Below are 23,860 nucleotides of genomic sequence, written 5' to 3'. Positions count from 1 at the left end.
CACTCTAACTGTCCATCAGGGTCCAGATGCGGGGTCTCTCTTCCAGGAAGGGTCTCAGGGCAATTATGTCAGTTGTCTCACATAATTCATACTCCTTACCAGGCAGTTCCATATTATTAGTTGACTTTTCTTGGAACTGTCCTTGTCTCCACAATTAATACATTCAAGTTTTTAAGAGACTTGACTCTTTTTTTATCTCCATATCGCTCTTTATACATTATATCTATCATTTTAAGAGGATTTTCAATATATTCCATGTAGAATTCCCTAGTAACGCCTGACTTGTTGTGACCCCATGGACTGTAGCCGGCCAGCCTCCTCTATCCCTGGGATTTCCCAAGCAAGACTACTGAGTGGGTTCCCATTTCCTTCTCCAGGGAGTCTTCCTGACCCAGGGGTTGAACCTGTGTCTCCTACATTAGTAGGCAAGTTCCTTACAACTGAGCCACCAAGTAAGCCTATTTCTTAGTAAATATGTATGAAGATTAAAGAACTGTACTCAAAATTCCAAGGAAGAGGAGAGAAAACAAAAGTTAAAGAAACTCAATGTTTTATAAAATATGTTTTGTCTCTTCCTACACAAAGGATACTCTACTTTCCCTGCAAGAAAATGTTCACCAAGAGAATAAGTAAAATTTAATCTTTTCCAACATGAACAGTAACTTATACTTGCAACTTTACTGAACCCAAGAAGCAAATGAACTAATTATGTCCAAATTCTTACCAACTTTCCGGAAATTCAAGCTTCTTGCCCTGTACGATACCTTTCTTTTCACCCAAGTGTCACTGGCCATGTGCAGTTAACAGCAGTGTCACTGCACAAGCTATTAATGCTGCCCTGGAGCAGCACTGGTCTAAGTATGGTCCAGGCACCCAGGACCGAGCAGGCTGTCACTGACCCACAAGAGAGAAGCCAGTAAGCATTTCAGCAACTTCTACAGCACTCTGACCTCATTTTTCTAATAATGCATCTTAACTGTCGTTTTGTAAAAATAGGGGTCTGAGGCAAACCAGGCTTAGAAGACAAAAATAAAATCTGGCCAGTTTTACTACCACTTGAGAAGCTGCTCCAGAGTATGTTTGCTCATCCTTTCCCAGTAATGACAAACAGAAGACTCTGAATTTATGGTTCATGTGGGTAAACACTCCCATAGGAACACTGGACCCTGAGCTGTCCCTAGGCACCCAGATAGCCCGGGTCAGGAGGGATCAGGACTTCTGCAGCATATGCCTACTTCAAGAGTGAGCATCCAGCGTTTCAGGCCATCCACAACCCAAACCCCTTTACTATCCAATCTCTTACACCATGTTCTAAAAGGAATGCCACCTCATCTGCTGGGTAATTTTGCTTCAGTGTTTCAACCTAAACTACACTGCTCCTGTCTTCTGCAAAAATTCATGCCTTACAAACCAGACTGCATGTACCATTCAAAGCTCAACTTGCAAAACTAAATTAAGAGGCACACTTCCAACTTACACTCTCTATTTGTACTGAGATTTCCTTATGTGGAATTATTAAAAAAAAAAAATTATCACATACTTGTTCATCAGCATACAGTGATACATCTTACTATAACTTCTCATCCACTTCACATTCATGGTGTCTTTTCTACCTAAGCAGATTTTAATTTCTTTTCCTTGGTAAAGCAGAAGTGAGTCTTCCCCTTTCCCTGTGGCTTTCACTTTAACCAGGACAGTGACATTAAGCAAGAATCCTTACGTCAAGCTCAGTAAGTTGTTCAGAGTATTTCGAGTTTGGCTCTTATGTGAGGTATATTATCTTGTAAAAGATCATGCTCTAAGACCAACTGCTGGTGGTTTCACTGTCACATTCTTACGCATTATAAACAAGTAGTTGCGGTCTTCCCTCACCCCCACCTGGCCATGAGGATCCACCTCTAAGTGCTTGTCCCACTCTTCAACCCCATGAACTGCAGCATGCCAGGCTTCCTTGTCCTTCACTATCTCTCGGAGTTTGCCCAAACTCAAATTGCTTAGACACTCCCAGATCTTTTTCTGTGCCTTTATAAACACAGTCACAGAATTTGTTTTTTTCTAAACCACTTAAATGGAACCTACATCTTGCTTCCCCCACAGTCTACAGCATAACTTAGTAGCAAATGTTTTCCTATGGCTATATTATTCACAACCATTTGTAACTAGGCAAATCCTGTCTACAATCAAAAGTCCCTCTTGGGCCATGTTTTCATTCCTGGGCAGGAACCACCACTAATGCTCATTCATCGTTATGTACATGTCCTTCCATCCTTGATTTATATTCTTACTTTGAAGTAGAGTTCCTATGTGCCATCTGTATAAGAAAGTTTTCCCTTATAATGTCTGACTATCCTTTTTTGTTTTTGATTTATTTATATCTATACTCCTTTAATTCTAGCCTTCTCATACTGAGTATGCTTCAAAATATGTTCACACTTTTAAGTGGGAAAATCCTACTACAACAAAACCTTTATCTACTTTTAAACGCTAGTATATGCTACAAACACAAAAAACTGGAGCACTAAAACACAGAATGGGAAAGAAAAACAGAAGTGATGTGTATCAGCTTTTCTATTAAAAGAATTTACTTTGGTATTCTTATGTTGACTTTAATGAAATGTAAAAATTGTATCTCCTTTCATATGCCTATTTCATAATGCAATTATTTAAGTCTCTATTCCTTGTTAGATTATAAACTTGAAAAACACAGAACATTTACTAACCTGGTACACTTTATCAAATACTGTCTACTTATTCTGTCTAGTAATTGATAACAGCAACTTATGCCAAGTGAAATATTGCATATTAGTGCGTGTAAATACCTTCAGACTTTTGCTTTTGTGTTGTAGGTGGAGAAGAAATGGGAACGAGGTTAGGATAGAAAAAAATTAGGGACAGTTCAATTTCCCCTAGAAAATCTGCTCTAAACCACTGTGAATTCTGGAATTTTCTCCAGATTAACCAGAATTTCTGGCTTGCCCGAAAGAGATTCCTCTAAAGATAGCAGCTAAACTCTAGTGAACTATTCCTACTCCTGCCTCAAATTCCTTAAAACAGTCCTGAGAACTCTGTGGACTATTTGTCACGTATGGTTTATACATACCAGTTTGGCTTGTGCTTCTGCAATTTTTCGGTTATTCTCTTCTAATATTCGCTCTAGCTCTTCACGTTTTGCACGTTCTTCCTCCTAAAGGGGAGGACATGTTAAGATGTTAGAAAGATAAAATGTTTGTTTTTTTAATTGGTAAATACTTACTAATCTTCCTCTGAACTTTTTTGATCTGACTTAACAGGGCAGCTGTATAGCCACCTTCTGTCTGGCAAACGGTAAACTGTGCAGCCACTAGCATTTGTCTCTAGCACTAAATTTAATCATCCCTCCCAGTCCAAACAGCAACCGACTACACCCTCCCTAATGACAGGTTCCTGGCCGTTACTACTAATACTTTAACATCACACAAATCAACAAGGACAACTACAAAACTGGATAGTATTTACCAAATTAAAAAATAATACATAAAAGATAAATAAAGTGAACATTTGTCTCACCAATCTGTATACCTACGCATTCTTTACCTATCCTCCTTTAATCAGCATTAAAAGTTGAGTAAACTGTCTGGTCCAGTGTCCTGCAGAGTGAGCTCCTCGGCTGCCACACGCGCCAGCTTCCTCTTTAAAGTGATTTGTACTGTGAGCGTGGCAAACCTGCATCAGCAGCTCAACCATTTATAAAGGAGCACATACAAGCAAGGCTGAGCTGAGGAGTGCAGATGTTTATGGTAAGAAGGAACAAAAAATGTAATTCATCATTCCTAAGGCAAACAATTAATAAGAAAAATACATTTACTGTTAGTGAAAAATACAAATGGTAATCCATACTTCATGGAACTAAGGGCTTCTTCCATGGGGAAAATGGACTTAACATTCAGAATTGTTGACAATTTCTAAAGGCAGCTTATCTTGTCATCTACAATCTGAACTGAAAATCAGGAATCCAGAGGGTGCATGGTCAGGAAATAAAATTCTGTAATTTATTTTTTCTTGGAGAATTTAATGAGATTTTATAATGCAAACTATATGAAGACTGCTTGATGGTTTGGGCAGTGTTGAGATCACAGCATACATATTCAAATGATTTTAATATTTGGGAAGACTGTCAAGAGGGTTGTGTCCGTGTAAAAAAAAAAATTTGTTAATATGAAACAAAAAGCAAACGAAGAGAAAAAAATCTTCCTATGATTAATAACTCGCTACAAGACAGCACCATTACTCCAAAAGTATCTTCGTCATGAAAAACACTAATCAAAATTTCATATACTCAATTGCAGAGGCTGTAACATCCACTAAATATAGACAGGTATATCTAGTTAAAGACAGCATGAGGGAAAATGCATTTGAAAAACTAAGCTTACTGGAAAACAGAGATTTAATGTAAAATCAACTTGTCCACAATAATGCCAAGATTAAAAATGACAATGAATCACATTATTTTGAGTAAAACATTGAAGTTCAACAAAATAGAACTACAGGTTCTATTTTCTATCAATGAAATTCAGTTATTATGCAACTATGTTGAGGGACACTCAGTTCTGTAAAGTAATTTGCCTCGAGTGTTTCAGTGACTTTCAGGAAGTTTTAGGATCCTGGAGTAATCAGTGCAAACAAGCTATAAAGCTTCAGTAGCAAATTACTGTCTCACAGAAAGACATTTTCAACTTCTGCTCCAGCTGCTGATAAAACAAATCGTGTGTTTAGCTTGACTCCAGACAAGGACAACCTGTTCCTTCATAACTTTCTAGAGGAAAAAACGAGTTGTTAGTAGGTACTAAAAAAGTGGATGAATAATCTGGACATTTTTCCTAAAAAGATCCTTGAAACACATTAGGAAAATGGAGGGCCTTATGATCAGAATGCTAGAATTAGTCCATTGTGTTGAAGCAGGATTTGGGGTAGGGGGCAAGGAATAAAAGAAGGAAAAAAAGAAGAGCAAGAAAACCTATTTATCAAAAGCAGGTGCTGTCACTCAACGTTAGGCCCTGCTCTTTTTAATCTGACCGAAGGCAAAAAGCCTCTCACAGTCTAGGCAGTAAGAGTGATGAACAGAAAAGAACACATAACCACAGGCGGATTATTAACCTTCTCCTTTACCACTCTCTGTCTCCCCCCACCCTCCCAAAGAAGAAAATAAGTCCTGCAGCCATGGCAAAAGTTTCAAACACTTCTCAAATATGTAAGCCAGTTCCATTCAATCAAAAAGTATCCTTGGATAGTTTTATGGAAATAACTTTTAAGTATCAGTCAGCACATCTGAATAGGCTAAAAAATTAACTTTCACAGCAATGTTAAGTTTAGACGAGAAAGGAATGAGTCTGTATTCCATCTCTTTCTGAACTGAGCAGGAGGCACACCCGACACTGAAAGTTTTGCCATGGACTGTCTCTACTTTCCAAACGACCGAGCGTTACCTCTCTGGCTTTTTGTGCTGCAAGCTCAGCTTGTCTCTGTCGCTCGAGTTCTTCGAGCAACTGCTTTTCCATGATGCGCTTGGCTTCCTCCACCCTTCGGAGAACTTCTCGCTCAATCTCATCCTTCCGTTTCTCCAATTCTTCCTCGACCCGTTTGGCCACCAGCTCTTCCACTCTTCGTGCTGTTTCTTCCTCAATGAGTTTTTCTTCTATTTCCTGCTGCCGACTAGCAAACAAAGTGGGAAAGGTGATTTTGATAATATAGTAAACCAAGAGTTGAAAAAGAACTAGTTCTAAGTCTGTAAAACAGAGTCCGATTATATATTTCTATGATTTTACAACTCACTCTCATGTAACATACAAGGAAAAGATAGATATTAAGAGGTTAAATGATACCAAAATTCAAATAAATATAAGATCATGGTTTTTTCTTCTGTCACTTTCTAAAGTAAATACAAAAAGACTAGTATATACAAAGAGCTTAATGCCTTAGCTTTAGGAATCGCAGAGTAAATCTGAAACAGGAAATCTACTTTCATTATCAGCTTTATAATGAAAGGACAAACTATTATATAAATATACGATTTGCTCATCTGCCAATCCATTTAATCTAAGCGATGAGTTACAGAAAAGTTAGGAGAAACTTATGTAGCAAGCAATTCAGACCAGCTACAGACCTCCCCCCCCCCACCCTTACTTACAAGCAAGGTCAGAATAAATACAGATTCAGAGATTCAGAGTGTGAAAGCAGTAGTACTGCAGCTTTTAGAGAAAACACAAACTTACTTAGCTTCGAAACTTTTACCCTTTAATGAAACCTGTTCTTTCTTTTATTAATTGACTGTCAATTCAAAGCTCTACCAAATATGGGGAGTGCTAGTCACTCAGTTGTGTCCAACTCTTTGCGACCCCATGGACTGTAGCCCACCAGGCTCTTCTGTCCATGGAATTCTCCAGGCAAGAATACTGGAGTGGGTTGCCATTTCCTTCTCCAGATATGGGGAAGTGGATGAAATGCATTTTTATCATCACTTCTTCTAAAAAGTTGAATGAAGCATGATATTGCTTAATTATTCTAATCCCATTTAGATATTATATATGAACTTATTTACTCAAGGTGAAATTCAGTGCTGAAGATACTGACATTTATCAAGGCACCATGCTGGAAACCTCGCACATTTTATACCAGTGATCTCCAATATGACATCCACTAGTCACATGCATCCAATTTGAACTGAAGATTAGTAAAAAGAAAAAAATAAAGATACAGCATATATTAAAATTAATTTCACTGGTTTCTTTTTAATCTGGCTCACGTTACATTTCTATTGAACAGCATTATTTGAGACAATCTGTGCTGAAATGAATGCAAAAAACTCTGAAAGTATACCTAAATCCTAAGAGGTCAATCCATTAATGCTTCAGCTTTCTCACAACCACAAAATTAAACAAAATCTGTAACCTTTCTATCTTTTGATGACTCCCATGTATGTATGAAGTCATTCAATTTATCTGTTTAGTTAAGACTTCATAGTTTCTAAGTGACCTTTAAATATCCTAATCCACTTCAAGTCAACTATTCTGGGGGGTGATTCAACTCCCACTAAGGTGCTTTCATTCTTAACTACTGTTATTTATTCAGTGATACCATATCAACACCAGCATATCTAACATTCCGATTCATATATGTTTCTGCATTTATAATCTCTACGTATTTCTGCCAGGGAGATAGCAGCTTCTTGAAAAAGCATAATTTCTATTAGGTTCCAGATATCTGCAATAACCACTCTGAAGATTCTGTTGCTTGTTTCTTAACTATCTCTTCCCAACATTATATTATTAGTGATTATAACTGGGGGGGAAAACATGAAAGCCTAACATGTACTCTAACTATGCTCCTTTTCCTTTTTTTAGTTTCAACAAAATATAGTATTAAGGCAGTTCCAATAAGCCTTCATCTACAGCAGCTCAGTAAAAGAGAACAGACATCTACTCCAGCACTAAAAATGAGTGACCAGAATATCTAAAGGAAATCAGGCAGTGACTTCAATACAAATTAAAACTACATTTCAAATATAAACATGCTGTTTCTCTACTTTATCCCAAGAGAAAGAAAATATGAAAGAAACAAGCAAGGCTAACAATTGCTGAACCTGTATGATGTATGAGGATTATAGTACTCCATTTTAGTAAACTGGAAAGCTTTCATAACACCAAGTTTAAAAGTATACACATACCCTGCACACCTTTTGTTAGCTGGCTCTTATAAAATTAATAAATGTGTAAGAAGAAATTTCATTTTAAAATTTCAAAAACAGTACAACTCAACTCTTAAAAGAAGGACACTATAAACCAAGTTCCAATTAAAACTTTCCACACAAAGTAGCAAAGAGGGAAAAGAATGGGATAAGGCTTTGAGTTAGGTTATCAGTAAAAAAGCTGACTAACTAAGGAGTTTGGTAAAGGTGGAAGAGATTTGACATATATTTAGTGTTTCTGACAAGCAAACAATCCCTAAATGACAGCAATACAGCACAATGGCTGACGGGGCCACATTTCCACAGATTTGGTCAGTAAGCACAAAATGAACCTAAATAAATTCAGTGTTATTACTTACAGCAAAAGCCACACCAGCACGGTATCAGCTCCCTGGGTCTCTGCTCCCACTGATGGACACCAAACCAGAGGGGCCAGGTGACAGGCTAAACACTGTGACAAGCAGTGTAGGCAAGAGACGGCTGCTGCTAAGGAGTCAACTCTAACTACAGCTCAGCAGTTTCACAGTCTCGAGGGGAGGGCAAGCGGAAACTGCCAAGCTTAACTGAAACCAGGAGATGGGAAACCGCCCAGTGGACTTTCTCACAAGGCTGCTTATCTTTCTGTTCCTGGAGGAACAGGCACCCCCACCTCAGACTGTAATTAGGCTTTGCTGCCGTGCCCTGCCAGGAGACAGGCAAGGTCAGGGCACGAGTGCAAAGCCGCCCCCTACAAGGACTATCAACAATATAATTGCTATTATTCTTAGCAAGGTTAAAAGAGCTACTTCAGCAATCAGAAAAAGTTGATCAATTTCTAGATCCAGCTCTGAAATCGTTAAAAGCCCCTCCCTGCACACACGTGAATCCAGAACCTCCATGGCACAAGCACAGGGGAGCGGACAAGCCCCTGCTGAGCCGCCCACGGGGCGCCAGGCGCTGCGCTGGAGCCATAGCCTGGACCCCTGGCTGTGCCTCTGTGCGCCTTTACCTCGCCCTTCTCATGTCTGGGCCCCTGATACACAGTGCGAAACTCAATAAAAGGCAGTGCAGCGTAGCTTTCCTGTGCCACTCGGCTGAAGGAAGGTGGGGTGGGTGGACAGCTCTTAAAAAATTGAGTTCATTTTTACTGATGACAAACAAATTTATTATCATAATTGCTGATAAGGCAGCTATTAGGCTGACTTTCCAAAGAGGCACTGAAACTTTATCAAGAAAAGAAAAAAAACAACAACCCAATTTCATCATTAGTATCTTATGAAACGTATCACTACAACTATTGCATATCCCTTTGTTAAACTTTGGTCATAGGAGTTATCATTCTTGATTCTTTTCTCTAATTTTTTTCCTCAAAGTCCTTTGCTAAATTCATCCCCTTGTTAAGAACCTGTGACACATGAAAGGGGTGAATCAAAACCAAGTTTTCTCCATTGTCTCAGGTCTTTTAAAAACACTGATCACAATCAACCTTAAAATGGCAACCACTAGAACAAACAACAAAGGCCCAGCAACACAGCACCATTAATTCAAGTGGGACTTTGCACAGAGCATCGAGGAATATGATTTCTAAGTCTTTAAAATGCACAAACTCAGTGCTAGGAGCTTAATTCTAGGAACTGCTTCATAACATTAGCAAACAGTATTTATTCATACTGACTACTCTGCCCAAAGCTCTATACACCACAGCATCATGTCCATCTCTGATGGCCTCTGAGGCAAAGCAGGTGACTGAGGAGTGACCCTCAACCTAGCTACTCCACAGGTAATGACCTACTACGCTGCACTGTTTCTCCAGACAAATGTGGAAGGCACAGGTATGCACAAAAATTTAGATACAAAATAATTACTTTAAAGACTGATAAAATTCTTTTCAACATCAGCCTGACCTTTCTCCCTAAAGTTCGTCTCAAAGCCCTACCCACCCTGACATGCAGTTCCAACACATTGAATTTGCTCTCACAATAAGCTCCTAAGTATTCTCAGAATCACTAGACAGACCCCAGTTTACTTCAGATACTCTCATTTAGAAGGCACTCAAGATGTCATGCAGTTGAACACTAAAGTTACTATACCACTATTATCCTGATTTGTTGCAAGTCATTTTCAGTCACTCTTTCTCTTTCCCCAACAGATATTACATCGGGCATAAAGCATCTCAAAATAAAACCTGAAAAATGATAAGGGTGCAGAAGCGGAGAGAGAGCACAACCCTGAATGACTGGGACATGAGGAGGAGGAACTCTTTCTAACTGAATCATCAACCTCAAAATTTCAAGAATTTTTTAATTTTAAGGTCTGCCTTTTATTGTATTAAGATTATGACTTGTAAGGTCACTTCTTAAATTCACCAGGTTCAATCTGGTTGCACGTATGTAAGTTACAAACAACATTATTGAGTCTCACTGCATACATGACAAATATCACCTAGGTACCCCAAATGCACTATTTCTAACCTTCACAATAAACAAGACAGGTATCTCCATTTTACAGGTAAGAAATCAAGCTCAAAGGTAGGTAGTTTATTCAAGGTCTCAGAGTGTAAATGGCAAAACAACCTAGTTTCCAATCTGAGACTTTCTAATTGCTAAAGCCCAATCAATTCTAATTTTCTGTCTCTCCACCTCACACTGGACCTCGCACAAGAAGGTACACTCGACAGTGTGTCTTCTGCTCCTTCTTCACTCACTGCCCAACCATGCCCTTTCCTTCTGTCCAAAGGTAAACACACACATCGCTGTGACCACGGCTCTTCCCCACACTCACCCTGGGTCATTCTATCTACGCTCAAGGGTTCTCAGGTTTCAGTCCCGCACTATCAAGCTTGGATAAACTCACTATATCCAAAATCTAGTGCCTACATTGGAAGTGCCAAGTGGAAACTCCCTTTATTTTCCCCCCTCCACCATCCACCAGGCTTCTGACATTTTATCTCAGTCTGACCCACAGTGTCATGACTTAAACATCTGGTAGCTAAGGTGCAATGGCCACAATATAAACTTAAGAGCCAAGAATAATGCTTTACTTCCCTTTTGTTTCACATCGAATTTTATTTACTCTAAATGTTTCTTAAATCTGCCCCTTTTGTCCATTTCAACAACTGCTCCTTCACTACTCCTACATGTATTTACTGCAATTTATCCTACACAGCAGTCGATCTGTTTAAAAACAAACATCTGTTCAAAAACAAACCAACCAACAACCCCACACCATTTGCCTGCTTTAAACCCTTCTGGTTTCTATGATGAAATCCAAGGTCCGTAATTCAGCCTATAAGACCCTTCCCATGATTCCCAGCCTCTACCTACCTTTCCAGTACTCCATGACTTTAGTACCTAAGGAATTTCTTGTTCAAGTCCACATTCACCTCTTTACTCCACACTAAGACCATTGGCACCTCTCCCTTTATTCTGACAGGGGTGGGGGCACTCCCTCCCTGGGTCAGAATGTATCCTCATATGGAGAGCCTGACAGTCTCCTATCTTTATCTGCCACTCATTCTTCAAGAGAACTAAGGTGTTGAGCTGTCCAGGATGCGTTCTTTTCAGTCACATCACTATCACGGAATTTACCACACTGTATTACTACCTACCCATCTACCCATCTTCAAGCTAGATTGAGATCCTGGAGGGTCAATCATCTCTCAGAATAACAGCTCTTGGCATAGTGCTTGGCACTTCTCAAATGCTACCTAAGTATTAACTGAATGAGCTAACCAACACAATTTGTAGATAGACAACTACTTCTGCCCATTCCCACGGCTGTGAAACCTAGACCTTTCACTTGCCTCTTCTGCATGATTAGACCATATTAAGCAGTGCCTACTTCAAGAGACATAGGTTCGATCCCTGGGTCAGGAAGATCCCCTGGAAAAGGGAATGGCCACCCATCCAATGCAGAAATAGAGGAAAACAACAGAATGGGAAAGACTGGAGATCTCTTCAAGAAAATTACAGATACCAAGGGAACATTTCATGCAAAGATGGGTTCGATAAACGACAGAAATGGTATGGACCTAACAGAAGCAGAAGATATTAAGAAGAGATGGCAAGAATACACAGAAGAACTGTACAAAAAATATCTTCACGACCCAGATAATCACGATGGTGTGATCACTCACCTAGAGCCAGGCATCCTGGAATGTGAAGTCAAGTGGGCCTTAGAAAGCTGAAGATCACTACTAACAAAGCCAGTGGAGGTGATGGAATTCCAGTTAAGCTATTTCAAATCCTGAAAGATGATGCTGTGAAAGTGCTGCACTCAATAGGCCACCAAATTTAGAAAACTCAGCAGTGGCCACAGGACTGGAAAACGTCAGTTTTCATTCCAATCCCAAAGGCAATGCCAAAGAATGCTCAAACTACCGCACAACTGCACTCATCTCACACACTAGTAAAGTATTGCTTAAAATTCTCCAAGCCAGGCGTCAGCAATACGTGAACCGTGAACTTCCAGATGCTCAAGCTGGTTTTAGAAAAGGCTGAGGACCCAAAGATCAAAATGGCAACATCTGCTGGATCATCAAAAGAGCAAGAGAGTTGCAGAAAAACATCTATTTCTGCTTTATTGACTATGCCAAAGCCTTGGACAGTGTGGATAACAATAAACTGTGGAAAATTCTGAAAGAGATGGGAATACCAGACCACCTGACCTGCCTCTTGAGAAACCTATATGCAGGTCAGGAAGCAACAGTTAAGAACTGGACATGGAACAACAGACTGGTTCCAAATAGGAAAAGAAGTACCTCAAGGCTGTGTATTGTCACCCTGCTTATTTAACTTACATGCAGAGTATATCATGAGAAACGCTGAGCTGGAAGAAGCACAAGCTGGAATCAAGATTGCCAGGAGAAATATCAATAACCTCAGATATGCAGATGACACCACCCTTATGGCAGAAAGTGAAGAGGAACTAAAAAGCCTCTTGATGAAAGTGAAAGAGGAGAGTGAAAAAGTTGGCTTAAAGCTCAACATTCAGAAAACTAAGATCATGGCATCCAGTCCCATCACTTCATGGCAAATAAATGGGGAAACAGTGGCTGACTTTATTTTTTTGGGCTCCCAAATCACTGCAGATGGTAATTGCAGGCATGAAATTAAAAGACGCTTACTCCTTGGAAGCAAAGTTATGACCAACCTAGATAGCATATTAAAAAGCAGAGACATTACTTTGCCAACAAAGGTCTGTCTAGTTAAGGCTATGGTTTTTCCAGTGGTCATGTACAGATGTGAGAGTTGGACTGTGAAGAAAGCTGAGCACCTAAGAATTGATGCTTTTGAACTGTGGTGTTGGAGAAGACTCTTGAGAGTCCCTGGGACTGCAAGGAGATCCAACCTGTCCATCCTAAAGGAGATCAGTCCTGGGTGTTCACTGGAAGGACTGATGCTGAAACTGAAACTCCAATACTTCGGCCACCTCATGCGAAGAGTTGTCTCATTGGAAAAGACCCTGATGCTGGGAAAGGTTGAAGGCAGGATTAGAAGGGGACGACAGAGGATGAGATGGTTGGATAAAACCACCAACTCAATGGACATGCGTTTGGATAAACTCTGGGAGTTTGTGATGGACAGGGAGGCCTGGCATGCTGTGATTCATGGGGTTGCAAAGAGTCGGACACGACTGAGCGACTGAACTGAACTGAACCCATCCAGTATTCTTGCCTGGAGAACTTCATGGACAAAGCAGCCGGTGAGCTACCTACCATCCATGGGGCCGCAAAGAGTCGGATATGACTGAGTGACTATTGGCAGGACACACAGGAATTCAGTGTAAGGTGGATGCTAGTTCTACCCCCTCCTCCCTTCATACATGCTAATGGAAGTATGCCTCCTCTATCAACTTGGAACTATATAACTGCTCTAAATTCTCATTTCATCTCTGGATTTCTTCTCTGCTATTCGTGTGAAGTTTGCTAAATCCTTCTAAATACTGTTCCTATACGTCTTAAGCTTTCTAGTGAATGGCAAACCATTACTCTTTGGAGGTATCCTTTGGCTTCTCTTGTAAATATTATCCCAGAGACGTCAGTTTTTTTAAATGCTCATTATGTTGATAGTTATTTGAGAACTCCATCTTTACAATTAAGGATCTTGTTCCAGACCAAAAAACTGGATTCTATGTAAACGAAATTTCCTCCAACACAATTACGTGTACTTGGTGTTCATACAATCACTGATACTTCTAAGGAAAAATCAAAGCATTGCGCGTGTTTTAAAGGAACGGAGCGAAGGAACTCCTCAGGTAATGCTTCCACGGTAATATTAGTTTTCTATTCCCTGACCTCTTAATGATTTGCTTTTAGAAACAAGCCACACTGCAGAGAAAGTTAAAACCTCTGCACAATCAGTACACAAGATAAACTTATCTTAGGAAAATTCAACATTCAGTAACTGTCCTGCCTCATGTGGGCACTTTCAGAACATGCACTCAAGAGCCACGGAAGACGGCTGGTTAAACAGGTCGACTCAGCAAGGCAACTCTGGGTGGGAAAGAACACCCAGAGCATCAGAGTACCACAGTCTTGAACCGAAACAAAACCCTACACTTTAAAAGCAAAATTTCATGATTAGACCATATTATCCCAAGCCATTTCATTGGCTTGGGACTATGCGCACCCCTCGAGAGGCGCCTCTTCTACACTGGACCAATGCAACAGTGAAAGCAATTACTGTCTTCTCCACAGCAAGTACGCCACAAGGGGAAACAACAGGCGTGCACCAAAGCGTGCTACAGAGAACCACACAGCAAAATGAACCAACAGTGCAATTCCCTGGTGGCTCTGGCGGTAAGAATTCGCCTGCAATGTGGGAGACCTGGGTTTGATCCCTGGGTCGGGAAGATCCCCTGGAGGAGGGCATGGCAGCCCACTCCAGTATTCTTGCCTGGAGAATCCCCATGGACAGAGGAGCCGAGCAGGCTGCAGTCCACGGGGTCGCAGAGTCGGACACGACTGAGCGACTTGGCACAGCACAGCAAAAGGAACTTACTGTACACTTAAGCTACGCGCGTTTTGCTTTTACACCTCAAAAAAAAAAAAAAGAGGCTCAAGAAGGGAAAAGAGACCACGACATCACTCAACAGGAGGAACACACCGAAGTTCAGCGCCTGGCTTTGGAGTGTTTTTCTTTATCCCCGAGAATTCGGGTCCTACGTCTCCCACGCGACAGAGGCCCGCATCCCTCGTCAGCCAAGGGGCCGACGCGGCTCCCCGCCCGCTCGGAACTGCACCCCCCACTTCCGGGACTCGCCGCCGCCGCCTCTCGCGCCAAAACGCGCTCTCCCCTCCAAGCCCTCCCAGGCCGGTCCCCGCTGTCTTCCTTCCCAACCAACTCGCGGGTAGGTCCTGACCCCCCCGCCTTTCCAGACGCCGAAGCTGCAGGCCCGCGGGGCCCGGTTCCAGCGACCCTTCTAACCTCCTTCACCTCCCCCCACTCCGACCAAGCCATCGCCTGCCTCCTCGCCGCCCCACACTCCCGCACCTCACCGGCACCCCCAGTGTCCCCGCCATCCGCCGCTACCTCTCACTGACCCCCATCACCCCCACTGACCCGGTCACCCCCTTCTTCCCCTGCCACCCCCGACTCCCCCGTCAGCCCCTCTCCCCTCACCACCCCCCATTGACCCCGTCACCCTCTCCCTCACCACCCCCACTCCCCTCACCACTCTCCCAATCCCCTCTTCCCCATCACCCCATCTCCCCTCATCAACCCCACTCCCCTCACCACCCCTCTCCCCTCACCACTCCCCCCGTCACTGTCTCCCCTCACCACTCCCCCCCGCACCCCCACCCCTGCCCGCGCGGAACCTTACATTTTCCGCTGCCGCTCGAACTCTGCCTTCTTCTCCTCCTCCTCTCGCTTCTGCTTCTCGTCCAGGCTGCTGCGCTTGCTCACCGTGCGCCCGAAGATGTCGATGCGGTCGGGCGGGGACGAGGCGCGCTCCCGGTCCCGCTCGCGCCGGGACACGGCCGTGTTCGTGGAGCGCGAGCGGGACCGCGACTCCCGCCGCCGGTTCCGTTTACTTTCCCGGGACTTGGAGCGCTTCCGCACGCGCTCCTTGTCCCGAGAGCGCGAGCGGGACCGGCTCCGCTTCTTGTTGTGCTTGCTGCTCTTGGTGTGCTTGGAGCGGGACGAGCTCCGGCTCCGAGACCGGCCCATCCTTCCGGGCGACGCTGTGACTAACCTCTGGCTTCGGGCCCTGCACGTGCCGGGCTACCCACGCCTCTGCCTCCGGACGTGGGCCGGCAGGCCTGTCGAGGCCGAGGGAAGGAAAGCTGGTCAGCGAGCTGACTCTCTCGTCTCTCCGTGAGGTCGAGGGCCGCCGCGAAGGCCGCCTCCCACGACAAGGCCGCAACGCCAGGAGTTGCTAAGATGGCAGCCGCGGCCGCACCGGCCGCCCCTCCCACAATGCCCCGCGCGCAACGCGCCGTCGCGCGAGCCCCGCCCCCTGACGCTCCCTGCGGAAGGCGTGGCCGCAACTTCGGAGCGCGCTCGGCTCTTTCCGCCGGCCCGCCGCGCGGGAGGCCGACCTCCTGGCCTCTGCTCCAGCGCTCTTTTCTTCCTGGTAAGATGCTAATGTGATCTTGGGCTCGTTTGGTTTTGCCTCAGTACGAACTGACTGACGGCGTTATTTCTTAGGAGCTGGTTTCGTCAAGCAGGCCAAAATGGTGTCAGTGACCCTGGGTATAGACCACTTTCCTCTGAGCTGAGCTCGCTGGTGCTGTGCCCTGGAGACACCCCACTTTATGACGCGGTTGTGCTGCTCACTGGCTGGCAAGGAGGCTGGGATACAGGAAAGCCAGGGGTTAATGCAGCGGTTCAAAGGCCAAGTGCAAAAACTCAGATGTCTCCATCAAAACTGAGTTTAGTAAGAGGCTTAAAACTCGAGAGAGATAAGCAGAGGGAAAATTAGCAGTTTTCCTTTTGAACAAGTAATAACCTATTAAAAAGGAAATTATTTTATCTGCAATGGCATCAAAAACTGTAAAGTAGTTAGGAATAAAGTTTAAGGAGTTAGAAGATCCTGGTGATGAAATAAATCCATCACTCTTGGTGAAAACAAGACTTGAGTAAATGAAAAAAACGTGCCAGATCTTTGGATGAGAAGTCAGTACCAAAAATAGGCCAGTTCTTCCCAAGTCAAATTTGAAAATTAGCACAACTGACAACAGAATCCCAAATTCTCTCGAGGGTGACTTAAACGTAACTAATTTTTAATTTTGTGTAGAGGATCACACAGTTGTGAATGATCAAGAAAACCCTTAAAAAAAAAAGGAGTAATAAAAAAAAAATTAAACACCAACCTGTTAGCACAGAAATAGGAAAAACCATCAGCAGACTAATAGTACAAATCCAGTTTTTTTCTTTCTTTTTTTTTTAAATTAATTAATTTACTTGTTTTACTTTACGACATTGTATTGGTTTTGCCATACATTGACTTGAATCCGCCATGGGTGTACATGTGTTCCCCATCATTTAATAATATAGAGTGTACAGAATTACCTTGTACTGGAAATATTTCTCTCAGTCTGTTACATGTATAATATGTGTATACATATTATGGGCTTGCCTGATGGCTCAGACAGTAAAGAATCTGCCTGCAGTGTAGGAGACCCGGGTTCAATCCCCGGGTTAGGAAGATCCCCTTGAGTAGGAAATGGCAATGCACTCCAGTATTCTTGCCTGGAAAATCCCATGGACAGAGGAGCCTGGCAGGCTACAGTCCATAGGGTCACAAAGAGTTGGACATGACTGAGTGACTAACACTTTCACACTACACTTCATGCTTACATACAATTCTCCAAGCAAGACTTTAACAGTACTTGAACCAAGAACTTCCAGATATTCAAGCTGGATTTAGAAAAGGCAGAGGAACCAGAGATCAAATTGCCAATATCTGTTGGATCATAGAAAAAGCAAGAGAGTTCCAAAAAAACATTTACTTCTGCTTTATGGACTATGCCAAAGCCTTTGACTTAGTCAAAGGTTATTGCATGTTGTGGATCACAACAAACTGGAAAATTAAACAGATGGGAATACCAAACCACTTTACCTGCCTCCTGAGAAATCTGTACACAGATCAAGAAGCAACAATTAGAACGGGACATGGAACAATGGACTGGTTCCAAATTGGGAAATGAGTACACCAAGGCTATACAGCCTGCTTGTTTAGCCTGCTTGTTTGTCACCCTGCTTGTTTAGCTTATATGCAGAGTACATCATGCTAAATGCCACATTACTTTGCTGACAAAGGTTCGTCTAGTCAAAGCTATTGGTTTTTCAGGTAGTCATGTATGGATGTGAAATTTGGATCATAAAGAGAAGCTGAGTGCCAGAGAATTGATGCTTTGAACTGTGGTGTTGGAGAAGATTCTTAAGAGTCCCTTGGACTGCAAGGAGATCAAACCAGTCAATCCTGAAGGAAAATCAACTCTGAATATTCGTTGGAAGGACTGATGCTGAAACTCCAATACTTTGGCCACCAGATGTGAAGTGCTGACTTAGAAAAGGCCCTGATGCTGGAATTGACTGAAGGCAGGAGGAGAAGGGGACAACACAGGATGACGGTTGGATGGCATCACCAACTCGATGGACATGAGTTTGAGTAAGCTCTAGGAGTTGGTGAAGGATAGCGAAGCCTGGCGTGCTGCAGCCCATGGGATAACAGTCATCTTCGACTGAGCAACTGAACTGAACACATCTGGAATGAGGGCCATTTGATGTTAAAGTTAGTTATCTCGTGGTAGTTGATATATTGGTTTCCTAGAGTACCACAGTCAGACTGGTTGCACAAAGCAACAGAAACTTAATCACTTGGAGCTCTGAGGGTCCAGCTGTCCAAACTCAAGATGTCGGCAAGATTGGTTCTTTGGGAGGCTTGGAGGAAGACCATATTCCATGCCTCTGTCTTAGTTTCTGGTAGTTGTATTCTCTCTTTCTTTGGCTTTTCAATCTCAATCTCTGTCTTCACATGGCATTCACTGTGCATCTGTTCTTTTCTTATTCATGTGTACTCAGTCGTGTCCAACTCTTCATGACTCCATGGCCTGTAGCCCACCAGGCTCCTCTGTCCATGGGGTTTCCTAGGCAAGCATACTGGAGTGGGTTGCTATTTCCTTCTCCAGGGGATCTTTCTGACCCAGAAGTTGAACCTGTGTCTCTTGTGTCTCCTACATTGGCAGGCCGATTCTTTACCACTGTACCACCTGGGAAGCCCAGGTTCCCTTCTTATGTAGATACTAATTCTTTTCATTAGGACCCACCCTAATCCTATATGGTCTGATCTTAATGTAATGTAATCTGCAAAGATCCCATTTCCAAGTAAGTTCACAAATCCAGGTTGACATGAATTTTGGAGGGATGCTATTCAATCTAAGACAGCCGGGTTTTTAAAACTTAAACTTATTTTTCTGCATGTCACGAATTCTTTATGATTAGTGCATGATATTTTACAAAAAGAATAAAGGGATGTGTCTTTTTTTAAAAACTGTGAGAAACTCCACCATCTATCATAAGGGTGATGCTTTAATTTAGTGGGAAAAGATGGGTTATTAATAAATGCTGCTGACATAATTAAAGTAAAAACCTTAAAAATACAGTTAATTTAATTTAGAGTTTTGCATCATGTGCTGTGCTTAGTCACTCAGTCATTTCTTACTGTTTGTGACCTCATGGACTGTAGCCCGCCAGGCTCCTCTGTCAATGGGGATTCTCCAGGCAAAAATACTGGAGTGGGTTGCCATGCCCTCCTCCAGGAGATCTTCCCAACCCAGGGATCGAACCTAGGTCTCCCACATGGCAGGCGGATTCTTTACCATCTGAGTCACTAAGGAATTCCTTTGCATCATAACAAAGAAAATTAAGATGGATTGAAATATAAATATATACGAAAGCATAAAATATCACTCTTAAATAATTATATGAGACATAAAATACGTAACTATGAAGCAATGGGTTTACCACCTAGAGATTTGTTTTTAATACAAAATCCTGTGTCCTTTCCCCAGAGATTCTCACAGAGTGCTTGGACCCAAGAGTATGCATTTTTAGTGAGCACCCCACATGCTTCTCTTGGAGGCACTCCATCAGCAACAGTTTGTGGAAAAGAAAAGTGGATCAAAGCCACTCGAATTACTGGGAACTGTCTTTGAGGATGCACTGAAGCAACGAGGGACACACACACGTCGGTTGTCCACTTTATCAACGTTTCAGCATTGCACACTCCATGAACTTAGACGGAGAGAAACAAAGGTCAGCATCATATCAGAGTTCTTACCAGAAACCATGCATAAGTAGAAGACAGTGGAGTGACATATTCAGAGTTTTGAAAGAAAAAAAAAAAAAAAAACGGTGACCTAGAATTTTGTATCCAGCGCAATTATCCTTCAAAAGTAAAAGAGAAATACAGATCTTCTTAGAGAAGCAAAAGTAGACTTGCCTTGCAAGAAACAGTTTTAAAAGTTCATCAGGGAGAAGGAAAAGGATAAGGGTCAGAAACTCAGATCTACGTAAAGAAGAGTCAGAGAAGAAATAGTAAAGAATCTTAGATTGTCCTTGGAAGCCCTTACTGTTAATGGTGCTGACTGTTATCTGAATCCCATACTCCTGGAAAACAGTGACAATTAAGAGATTTCTCATACTTTGTGTTTGGAGAAAAAGCTCACTGCAGGGAACCTGTCTCCCCCATAAGACTAAATGAGACTTACAGGAGTACCTTGATTACTTAGGAAAAGGCCAGACACAGACCCTCCAAATTTCCATGCTTTATCTCTTAAATGAGCTGAACTATTTTGTCCGCACTGATCAATGGGAGCAAATGTGTGTTAGACAAACCTTGGTTAAACTTCTGTCATGACATATTTTGAAATGGCTACTTACCTCCCCCACCAGCCAAACAAGGGGGTTTTTCTCCCATCTTCACCTTGAGAACCTGATGGGAGTGCTGGAGATAAAATCCATGAAAATGTGGGGGATTCTTGCTTCATCTGTTAGCCCTTCGTGAGTGTCTAGCAGTGTGCTGTGGGAACCACAAAAGCCCTGCTCCTGGTCCCAGAGCTTCTGCTGTGTGGTCGTGTTTTCCCGGTCCTCACCTCTCTGTAGTTTTCAGGGTGTTGGCTTATCCCAGGACTTCAATTCTCTGATGGAGCTAAGAAAATTCATTGACTTTCAGTTTGTGCAGGGCTTTGCTGGTAGGTCAGACAGTAAAGAATCTGCTTACAGTGCAGGAAACCTGGGTTTGATTCCTGGGTCGGGAAGATCCCCTGGAGAAGGAAATCGCAACCTACTCCAGTCCTCTTGCCTGGACAATCCCATGGACAGAGGAGCCTAGTGGGCTACAGTCTATGGGGTTGCACAGAGTTGGACCTGACTGAGCGACTAACACTTTCACGCTTTCAGTTTATGCAGCTCTTTTCTCATTCTGAGGGATGGTGACATGAGTTCCAAGCTTTTTGTTTTGTTTTTACACTTAATTGTTTTAACTCCCACAAGAATCATATACCAGTAACCTAGGAATTCACCTGTTTGTTTCAGATAATACAGCCTTAAAAAAATGTGAGTGAGCTGTGACTCATATCTGGATTTCTTTTCCCCATGTAGTGTGAGCAATCTTTTCTTAAAAAAAAAAAAAAAAAAAGTTGACATATACCAAAGAGTCCCAGAAATTAGTGTTTCAGTACCAGCCTGTTCCTAGTTAGCCTTTTTTTTTTTTTTTTTGGAATGAGACATTTTAAGAATGGCCTACCCTCCTCCTTTCTTTTAGTCTTCAGTTATTATATTAAATGCAAACTCAGCCATTTTGTGTAAGTGCCTTTGTGGGGTTTATAGGCAGGGGGGATTAGCGTTTATTGCCAAATCATCAGGCCTCAGGAACTGTGCTAAGTGCTCCTCAAGCGTTAAGGCGCACTGGAAGCATCTGGGGCTCCAGCTTAAATGCACATTCTGGCTCAGGTGGTCCAGGGTGGGGCCTGAGTGTCAGCATCCCTCGCTGGGTGACGCCTGGTTGCTGGTCTGTGACTGCATTTGCCTTGGCTAATCCCTGCTCTCGGATAAGTATTGGGAGACTGGAGAGGTGAAAGGGCTTTTGCACAGCTTCACAGCTGGTCAGTATTTAAATCCAGGTTCTTGACTGCAAAGGGAGGAGGAAATGGCAACCCACTCTAGTATTCTTGCCTGGAAAATCCCATGGACAGAGGAGACTGGCGGGCTATAGTCCATGGGGTCGCAAAGAGTTGGACACGACTAAGCAACTGAGCGCTTGACTTCTTAAAAAGAAGTGGCCCAGGGATCCCTGCAGTTAATTATCCCATCTCCCCCACAATCACAGCCCTTTATTTAGATTTCTGTTTAGGACACTGTTACCAGTGTTGAATGTCCCCCCACAAACATATATTCAAACTCTAACCCCGACCCCCTATGGGTGAATGTGATGTTATTTGAAAATAGCATCTTTACAGATATAATCAAGTTAAGATGAGATCAAACTGGAGTAGGGGGCCCTGAATCCAACATGATGGGCGCCCTTATAAGAAGAGGATGGTGACAGACACAGAGGACAAGGTCACGTGAGGTCTGAGGCAGACTGCAGTGATGAAGCCTCAGACTAAGCAACCCTGAGGATTACCACCAGGAGCGGGAAGAAGTGTTGGCAATCAGGGTTCTTGGCCTCCTAATCAATGGAAACTGATCAGAGGACAGACAAGAAATTTCGACAAGGCTTTACTGGGGCGCTTGCTGCAGCAGTGGGAATGAGAACAAGTAACAGGCTCCCCTTCTGGCTCCCTCCCTTCCAGTCGTGTTGTGTGCACAGGGCATGTGTGGTATCCTGCTTCTTCCCCCCACCTCCTGCTTCCCCCCCCCCCCACCTTCTGCTTTTGCTTCCTTGTGGCTCAGCTGGTAAAGAATCCACCTGCAATGAGGTAGACCTGGGCTCCATTCCTGGGTGGTGAAGATTCCCCTGGAGAAGACATAGGCTATCCACTCCAGTATTCTTGCCTGGAGAATTCCATGGACAGAGGAGCCTCGCAGCTCTTAGGGTCACAAAGAGTCAGACACGACTGAGCAACGTACACACTGGCTTTTGCTCCAGGCTCTGCAGAAGTGACAGTTGGGCTTTTTATAGACTCTGTATCTTTTTGTCCAGAATTTGGCCCGACTGTGCATGCGTGTGGTTATTTTTAGACACTGACAGCTTCTTTGGACCTTGTAGCTCCAGGAGAGATGTGTCCAGGTGCCCACACTGCAGCTCTGAAGCAGAGGGTTCTAGTCCCAGCCTGTCTCCAAGGCAGGGAAACAGTCTCCCCTAGAGGCTTTGGAGAGGATATGGCTATTCCAACCCCTTAATTTAGGACCTCTAACCTCCATAACAGTGGGTTTTGTGGATGGCTCGAAGGTAAAGACTCTGCCTGCCAACGCAGGAGACCTGGGTTCAGTCCCTGGGTCAGGAAGATCCCCTGGAGGAGGAAACCAGGCAACCCACTCCAGGATTACCTGAAAATTGCATGGACAGAGGAGTCTGGTGGGCTATGTTGGGGTTCCAAAGAGTTGGAGCACAGCAGTAAAGGTAACAATCTCCGTAACTGAAACAATACAATGCTGGGTTTATTTTATTTTATTTTATTTTTTGGCTGTGCTGAGCCTTAATTGCAGTGTGGGCTCTTCTCATTGCAGCGAGTGGGGGCATCTCATTGCGGGGGTTTCTCTTGTTGCAGAACTCAGGGTCTAGGGCACACAGGCTTCAGGAGTTGTGGCCCCCAGGCTCTAGAGGACAGGCTGCATAGTTGTGGTGCATAATTGTAGTGACTCCATCGCATGTGGGATCTGCCCACATCAGGGATCGAACCCGTGTCTCCTGCATTGGCAGGCGGATTCTTTTTTGCTGAGCCTCCAGGGAAGTCCAGTTCTGTTGTTTTCAACCACAAATTTTGAGGCAATTGGTTACAGCAGCCATAGGGAACTGACAGAAACACTTAATACAGTATCTTGGTTTCGCGGGTCTCTACCAGGCTAGATTGTCACCAGGCACTTCAGGGGCTGCCGAGAGCCCTTGACACCAACACCAGCCCTCATCCTGCTTTGTTTACTTGCTTAATTAGAAAAAAAAAAATAAGATGTTTACATTATGAAAGTAAATCAGCCGTATTGTACTTAA

General features: G+C 43.2%; 1 protein-coding gene and 1 long non-coding RNA gene across 3 annotated transcripts in view; one reads left to right on the top strand and one right to left on the bottom strand.

The window, feature by feature from the left end:
- The window catches only part of ARGLU1 (arginine and glutamate rich 1), a 27,827-nt gene extending 11,709 nt beyond the window's left edge, over window positions 1-16,118 (bottom strand). Inside the window, exons 1-3 of the mRNA XM_020889072.2 lie at window positions 15,524-16,118; window positions 5,463-5,688; window positions 3,101-3,184 (exon numbers count right to left, since the gene is read on the bottom strand). Coding sequence (XP_020744731.1) covers window positions 3,101-3,184; window positions 5,463-5,688; window positions 15,524-15,870 — 657 coding nt within the window. The 5' untranslated portion in view covers window positions 15,871-16,118. The remainder of the gene's footprint in view (window positions 1-3,100; window positions 3,185-5,462; window positions 5,689-15,523) is intronic.
- On the top strand, window positions 14,906-23,860 carry LOC110134512 (uncharacterized). Of its 2 annotated transcripts, none has more exons than XR_011489044.1 (2): window positions 14,906-15,049; window positions 19,719-23,860. It is a non-coding gene; the product is annotated as an uncharacterized lncRNA (long non-coding RNA). The 2 variants fall into 2 exon arrangements; XR_011489045.1 differs by lacking the exon at window positions 14,906-15,049 and adding an exon at window positions 16,289-16,818.

The sequence above is a fragment of the Odocoileus virginianus genome, chromosome 8 (assembly GCF_023699985.2).
Source record: "Odocoileus virginianus isolate 20LAN1187 ecotype Illinois chromosome 8, Ovbor_1.2, whole genome shotgun sequence".
Classification (NCBI taxonomy): domain Eukaryota; kingdom Metazoa; phylum Chordata; class Mammalia; order Artiodactyla; family Cervidae; genus Odocoileus; species Odocoileus virginianus.
Note: the sequence above shows the minus strand (reverse complement) of the source record. Positions and strands in the feature narration are given on the sequence as shown.